Source organism: Suillus subaureus, assembly GCF_016647635.1.
Source record: "Suillus subaureus strain MN1 chromosome Unknown BJ212scaffold_489, whole genome shotgun sequence".
Lineage (NCBI taxonomy): Eukaryota > Fungi > Basidiomycota > Agaricomycetes > Boletales > Suillaceae > Suillus > Suillus subaureus.
This window is the reverse complement of record NW_024539045.1, coordinates 6,087-13,677: the sequence shown is the minus strand read 5'-3', so window position 1 is coordinate 13,677 and position 7,591 is coordinate 6,087. Positions and strand designations below refer to the sequence as shown.

The 7,591-nt window shown below is 48.2% G+C and overlaps 2 protein-coding genes across 2 annotated transcripts; both read left to right on the top strand.

Annotated features, from left to right (window-relative positions):
- Window positions 1–5,549: 5,549 nt before the first annotated feature.
- BJ212DRAFT_795712 (uncharacterized protein) lies at window positions 5,550–6,250 on the top strand. The gene is made up of 3 exons (XM_041344089.1): window positions 5,550–5,853; window positions 5,909–5,935; window positions 5,988–6,250. The coding sequence occupies exons 1-3, from the start codon at window positions 5,697–5,699 to the stop codon at window positions 6,149–6,151; spliced, it is 348 nt and encodes a 115-aa protein (XP_041184944.1). The 5' UTR covers window positions 5,550–5,696; the 3' UTR covers window positions 6,152–6,250.
- A 523-nt stretch (window positions 6,251–6,773) lies between these two features.
- Window positions 6,774–7,385, top strand: BJ212DRAFT_1451111 (cytochrome b-c1 complex subunit 8; the record flags this gene model as incomplete). Its single annotated transcript, XM_041338822.1, has 4 exons — window positions 6,774–6,817; window positions 6,969–7,000; window positions 7,136–7,249; window positions 7,300–7,385. The coding sequence occupies 4 exons, from the start codon at window positions 6,774–6,776 to the stop codon at window positions 7,383–7,385; spliced, it is 276 nt and encodes a 91-aa protein (XP_041184943.1).
- Window positions 7,386–7,591: the final 206 nt, after the last annotated feature.

Here is a 7,591-nt window from a genome sequence, read left to right as displayed (position 1 = left end):
CCCAGTTGTCGACTGTGACGAATCAATTGCTGTATTCTACTCTGATAAGTCTCACATGCACATCCGACGCGTACGAATTTGAACAATCTAAATTGGAACTCTTGCTATCTTGCCACACGCAGCTTACTCCTGGATTATAAGAACGGAACCAGTTTCAGCCCCTCAAATCCATCCTCCCTCATAATGCGAGATCTACCCATAGAACTCATTAGTGCCATCGTTCAGGACGTTTCCACGACAGTTGATCTTCTTCATTTACGCAGTTTGAACCGCTCATTTGGAGAGCTGGTCACTCCCCGTGCATTCAGCAAGCTTCACATCAAAAATAGTATACAGAGTGCCCAGAATTTCACCCAGATCATCGGTGACGCAAGCCTTGCTATTCATGTTCGAGAAGTTGTTTACGATTCTCGTGACAATGAGCGCTTCCGGCTTCCACCCAACAACGTAGGCAAGTTAGTCTCCATTCGTCCACCCTCCACAGAGTCTAATTAGGGCCGTGCGCACAGATTCTGCGGATGCTGTCAGTGAGCTTGAAGAAGTACTGACCAATGCATTTTGCGGAATAACCGCACTTCCGAGGATTGAAAGCGTCGTGCTCAACTTTTGGCCCTCATCTCTGCCAGGAGTCGGGGAGAGAAGTCTGCGAGAACCCATTCTGGTTCATAAATCGGCAGCTCACCCTCCTTCACGCCATTCATCACGGCATGAAGTCATCTCGTATGACCACCTTGTCTCTCAACAACGTCATTTTGCCTACTACTAGCTACGACTTCGTCTCGTCCCTTACCGACTCGCCCCTGTCGCATATTTCTGTGTCTGTTGTATCCAATGCTGAAGTCAGTACTTGGTCAGCTTCAAATAACATCAACGGTTCACTTGGAGCACTCTTGCCTCCCTCCAATCCCACTCCTGAAATCAATCGTGTTACGTAGTCCCCAGGGCGCCTATCACAGCCTCGCTACTCGGCCTTTCTTCATTCTACTATCCATCCCTCGAATCCCTCGGCTCGAAAATATCATTTTCGATCATGCGCCCTCCTTTGATGGCGTTGAGGAGTTTGTCCTTCGTCACAAAAATACCCTGCAGCGACTTGAGCTGCAATCATGCGCATGCTACGTACCGGACTCAGCAATTGGTGTCAGGCAGTGGTCGACCATCTGGCAACGATGGGCTACTGAGCTTACCAGCTTGACAGAGCTCGTCGTTAACAATGGCGATTGCAGATACGTCCTCCTCGACGCTGATCAGGGTTATATTCCTCATGGAGAGGTTAGCACTTTGGTGTATGAGGATGATTCGTCAAGCTTGCAGGTATTCAAAGACAGCATAGCGGCCGGTCAAGTTGCAGTAGTGTAAATGTATATACTGTCGTCTATAACCATTTTCTTAGAAGTGTGAAATGCTGTAGGATGCTGTGGATCGACTGATTCACGTTTCGTAGTTCAGAAGATGGAAAGGCAGGGCGGAAGTAAATCATATCCGAAAGATTCGCCAGTGCAAGAATGGACTGAAGATCTTCTCCTCATCGCAAGCGTCTTGAGAACTAACAGCATCGTGTAGTACAGCAAGTTATGCCAGTGCAAGCCCTAAGCCCTTTCTACTCCAGAATTTTGGAGCGTGTAAGGCTGGGTATGAGTTCGGCAGTGAATTGCGAACGAAACGAGACGGATATGAAACGTGTTCAGTAGGTAACACGAAGAGAGGGACTAGAGACGAGGACTTTCTGAGAGGCTTTCGGTCGTTCTTGGAGCGGGGATCTGAGTATAGGATTCGTTATAGGTATGTGTACATGGGCGGTATATATACTCGAAAAACGGCAAGGGTCCTAGGGACGGACGGTTGTGTGAAGACGGAGGCAGTTGCAGGTTCTCCTCAACGTGTTGGTAGGGGCTGACTTGGTCAGCTGCATACTAACAACATCGTTCCACCAAAAAAAAACGGAGGCAGAAGGAAGTGGCGTTGCGCCTGACGGGGTAGGGTGGTGGTAAAGGAGAGAGAGTACGAGAGACTGAATGAGTGACGGTAGGAAGGGGTATCGTTTTGACAGAATAACGAGAGTCGCATAGTAGTTTAGACAGATTCGGAGACGGCGAACCGAGAATGGGTGCCAGTAACGAAAGAAAGGGTCGATGGTAATGAAAGGTTTTGGTATAAAATGAGACAGCTGTCGACAGCGGTGAGATAATGAAGGATGTGTTCGCGTGACTCGGATGCGAAGAGTTGCGCTCTTCGCATCAGTGAGTCACGTGGACTGGTTCGAGCGTTTTGGTTTTGAAGCGTGGTCGGGGCGTAGAGGATAACAAGCGGCAGTTTATAAACAGGACGGCGCTTCAGCGAATTTCTGCAATTAATCTGTGAAAGTATTTTACGATGGCGATGACAGCTTTTTAGGAGGTATGCTAAATTTACTACATGATAGAGTTGGACCTTTGGGCGAGGCACCAGTACCGTAGCTTAGTCAGCCATTCAGTGTCACTCTTCACCACTTCTTGCCTTGCTCGCGACACGCAGGCAGTCGCGGATACACCGCTCCAATGATACCACATATTCGCCACTGATTAGTTCCAGACTCGCAGAAAGAAATTTCAGTTCTCGATTCTTTCCCAAATCATGTTCGCTACCAATGGGTAATTTAGAATCTTCCACCACTCAATTGCTGGCCGTCATCGTGTAACGAAGCAGCCCTCGCAGTGTTCCAGATCTAAACATTCCCGGTTCGATGCAAGGAAATATTTCCAATCTCACGCACATCACGCGTGCTACACAGAGATCGCGATAGCCCACAGTCAATACCCCGTCGTAATCATATGGACCCCCGCGACTCTTTCAGCTAACTCAGATTCGCCTCCATTTTTCCAGTTCAAGTTCCGTCTCACAGCCTCCCACAGCCTGCCCCTGGGGCAGACTTGATGCTCATTGTACTATCCTGGGCATAACTCGTGCCTCAATCATGATCGCCCTGTTAGAAGTTTACATGCAGCAGTGACCTCACCATATGTAATATCTATCAGACTCGGAAAGGCAGTACCAAGAGGAGTGCCTGCTGGGGTGTGTTCGCAGTTATTAGAAGGTAAAGAAGTTCAATCAGATCCCCACCATATTCACTTCTGGTGGGTTGTTGACCGAGCATAAGGCGATCTCGATGGTTTGAAAGGGTACTGGGTCCACGAGGAAATTATTTCCAGGTGCGTACAGGGGATCATCTTTGGAAAATTATTGACACAAAGATTTGAAGGCTAATCATGGGGTACTAGTTGCCTTGTTACTAGTACACAGCCATCAAACTTCTTGGAACTCCTTGTCTCCCAAGGGTTCTCGCACTGCTCAGATATTAATTTGAAGAAACTCTTGCTTCAGGCTACAGCATGTGGACACGCCGCACGATGTCGGTATAAAACTCTCGCTGTCAGGTTGCAAGTTATTTCTGAGCCCGAGAGCTTAAGGATTTTCCTCATGATGATCACCATCAAACTTGCACTCAACGTCATCATCAATGTCGCAATTGGGTACGCCACTGCTTTACCACCGCCCTATGCCCAACTTGCGGCCTCCCCAGCTTCTACTTCCCTCCCTACCAGTGTCCCTTCATCATCCCCTTCCCCCAGTACCGACGCTGGTGATGCATTCCTTATGAGCAAACTTACTGCTGCAGAGCGCATGCAAATATTTTGGATTGCAACTGGTCTTGCTGTGGCCGTTTCTTTAGTTCAAGGTGCAATTACCACTCTCGTCGAAATCTGCGAGGGCGAGGGACTCTGGACAATCAGGTTCAGTCTTGGGCGTCGGGAGCACCTATGGTGGACAGGCATAGCGTTGGCTCTTATTGCCTCGTTAGGTTGCATGGTCCTTTCATTCCTTGCCGGTATGTGACCCATGTGTTTGGGTCACGTAGCATTGCTAATATCTGTACAGGCAATAACAGTGATTCGCTTGGCATTATTTTGTTGGCCAGCGCATCCTCTCTCGCTGTGTTCCGCTATGCGTGGCCTGCATGGCGTAATCGGCATTACTGCTCTAATCGATGGGCAGCATGGACTGGTCCAAGCCGTACGGGTATTGATAAAACTCTGGTTCCCCTCATAGAGGGCGATGATCCATGGCCCATTTTGAGTAAGGAGGTTCCAGCCATGAAGCAGCATCCCGTCGACATCCGCCTTCGCCTTTTCAAATCCAGGCTCATCGCCAGTGACCCTACAGATATCCTCAAAGCGAAAAGGCGGACTATTGACTCGGGAATGTCTGAGAAGCAGCCCGTAGCCAAAGAAAAATCGTCAACAATCGTAGAGCGTGGACCAGATAATCGCACTGGTCTTTACGAACCCATCCGTCAGAACCAATCTGCTTCCCTTCTATGGGGGGCCTACATTGGGTTCTCTCCACGTGTCAGTCGAGGGATATTAGCTGTCCCCTCACGTTTGTTGAAATCGTCTCCGCTTACTGGTTCTGGTCACGATGGTCAGTCTGTGTGCCTTACCCATGGCATCCTAGGTCGTAACAAGGGGCTTGCCCCAAGTACGTTTATACTTGGCTTGAACACCAAGATTCTTGAGGAGAAAAGCGTCCAGTGGCCTCGGCCTTCCAAAGTCCTACGCAGTTACTTCAAAGAGGAGATGGAAGCTGCTTACGGAGCGCTTTCGAAGAACTATGTCGACGCTGCAACAGAGCTTGCACTTCTCCTAGCTGATTCAAACCATACTCTTGTTGCAGATTGGCTTGCAGCACGCATGGAGCATCAAGACCTTGCGCTGAATAACCAAGTAGCCCGTCTTAGCGCATCTGATGATGACCTGCAGTTACTGTATCAGCTCTCCTATGCTGCGATGTTAGTCAGCTTGAGCGCACACAGGAAGGGTCGCAAGTATCGTCCAGAAATGAAACTCTTCATTGCATACTGGACAAAATACAGAGGTGGCGCTGACCCCCTTCCCACTTGGATAGCTTCGAAAGAGATGAAGGAACGAGTTGACCAGGAGGAAAGAGATTTAGGCGGCACTGATTTGGATGCTTTGATCGATGCTGTTTTGTTTGGGATTAAAACCTCATCTTCCGCGGAGAATACTGCGACGCCTGTTACTAAATAGCATGTACAGGTTTTTTTTATTCCGATTTGTGTTTATTGAGGATAGTACCCTATAGGACAATACTTTCAGCATGTACAGTTATGACTACCGATACCCCGTACTGTTTTCTATGGATACTTCCGAGAGAATCAATATATCCACGACTTGGGGAATGGAATTTTGATTATAGGCTGGAGCCGACTTTGGGTCCAAGGGGCTACATAAAGCTCGATCATCCGATGCTTGAACATACTGACTTTTCGACAGCACTACTGCATAACCCACTCGCACGACATGTCAAATTAAGTGTTGATCGGAAGTACGTATCAAGCCTATAACACATCGTCATTCAATTATAGCGCCGAAGTTCAAGCTTTCCAATACTAGTACCCGCAGATCTCCGTGAACTTTTCAAGCCATGGTACACTGGCACTCATAACGCCGCCGAGCACGAACCAGGACTCAAGGGTCCAAGTCTTAAGAGAAGAGGACGGGCATGTTATGCAGCGTGAGATTGCTCTTGATCTAGGAGGTTTTTTCAAAAGTGAAATATGTACATAGTTTGATGGTCGCAACGCACTGCAGCATTGCGGTAGTGCAACATCATGATTCCCAAGGTCCAATGCACGCCCAATGAGCAACCTATCCTGGAAGAAACCGATCAAAGATATCGGTACCCACGGATGTCACGACCGGTTGTTAAGCATGTTTGAAGTCGGCAACTTTTGCTTAGAAAATACATCCATGTCCGACTGCTGCGATATCATCCTCAGCCTTGTAACCTGTTGCTGTGAGTGATGCGGATACTAATCCCATTCGTTTTTCACTGTTGAACATTGCTGCAGGTATCTGCAGCAATATCTGCGGCGACGGTAGGAAGCCGCCTCGTACCAAATGGCTCGCTCACGAAGACAGTACTGACAGACCCTGTTGCATGCTCGTATTGTTGTTGTAAGGAGAAGCAGGACAATGATCTTGAAATGGTATTCCCTGAGGTTGTGCAAAGTCAGCCTCGGAGGAGGGACCCTATGATTGCTAATGATGTAACCCCGGAGGTCGCACCGGATCAGTGGAGAGGGTCAAGATGACAGAGTAATATGCTGCATAGACGCTCAATGGACATATTGGTTGTCTATAAGGCCATAGATTGGAGAGGGCAGTCGCAATATGGTTGACGGAACAATAAATTTGATGAAAGGACAGCTTAAATACATATGTATCAGCGGACGAATGCAAGCTGGAAAGGATTGAGTCGACGACACACTTTACACACGCAATCCTCACAATGATTCGAACACCCTCTGCGCGTTCAACTGCTGGCCCCATTCTTGGCAAGATATCTTGCGTTCACAGCAACGAAATGGTATGCGACTACGGTGATCATAGCGAGGACACCAAGATAGTTCGCCATGTTGTACAGCGTCTGGTGGCTCATCATCTTGGAAGAAAAGGAGTGGACGTGACCTAGTCAATCATGGTTCAGGCATTGAGGTCGACAATTTATGATATATGACACGTACTTTCAGCTTGGTAGTCGTTGTTGGTCAAAACACTTCAAAATAAAGCAAGTTTCAGAACATGTCACATATGTGTGACGTGACAAAATCTGGCGTTAGTTGTCCTTGTTTGTTCCTGCCGGAAAACATCGGGTCTAAACATCCAACGCCGCACCTACCATTCAGCCAACGTCGGTGTACCACTTCGCCCATCATGCGTCCCACCGCTGCACGTCTAAATGGAATGCCTGGACGTATGTTTTTCTCTTTTTTTTTTTTGCTATGGAACAGTTGTGCTAATTTCGAGCTTACAGCTAAATCATTTGTGAGTTGTCGTGCTGCCAATGGCAAGCATCATACTGTTGTTCTTACCTCTTTTTCCACAGTGCCCTTGGTGGGGTGACACCAGCATGCAAAAACAGAGAGGAGTTGTTGTTTACAGTGCGTCATCTATCCCACTGTCTTCTTGAAACAGGTCACTAACTTCGGCTCGTGCTTCCTATTTGTCGCGTCCATTCTCGTCGGATTCCTACCATGATGCGGGCTCTTTGTCTCCCCTTATTTCGGCACTGGCAGCTGTCTCTCCATTCAGGCAGCGGGGCTCAAAAGGCATAATTAAAGGCTGGCTATTCAACGGCTACAGGCGTCTTGCTGCCCAAGTTCCCTACTGGATAGTCCCCTTTGCTATTGGTGCGTAACACTTGATGCATTCATTCACAAACCAGCTCATTAGGTTCCAGGATATGGAACGTACACTTGGGCTAAACGTCGTGACGCTTGGCAGAACAGCAAGGCTGGTCATATTGCGCTGGGTGACCACCACTGAGGTATCTTGTTAGATTCGCCAGTTCCGAAATAGACTTGTTTTCTTTCACGTCTTCCTGGTAACTAATTGGGCGTGTGTCCCAAACCGGACTGTTCGTTCCCCTCCTGAGTTGGCTGAACTCTAGCTCCTACACGTAACTTGATGATACCATACCAGTAAACGGTGGTATTCGATGCACGATTATGCGAGAGCCAGACTTGTCGTTC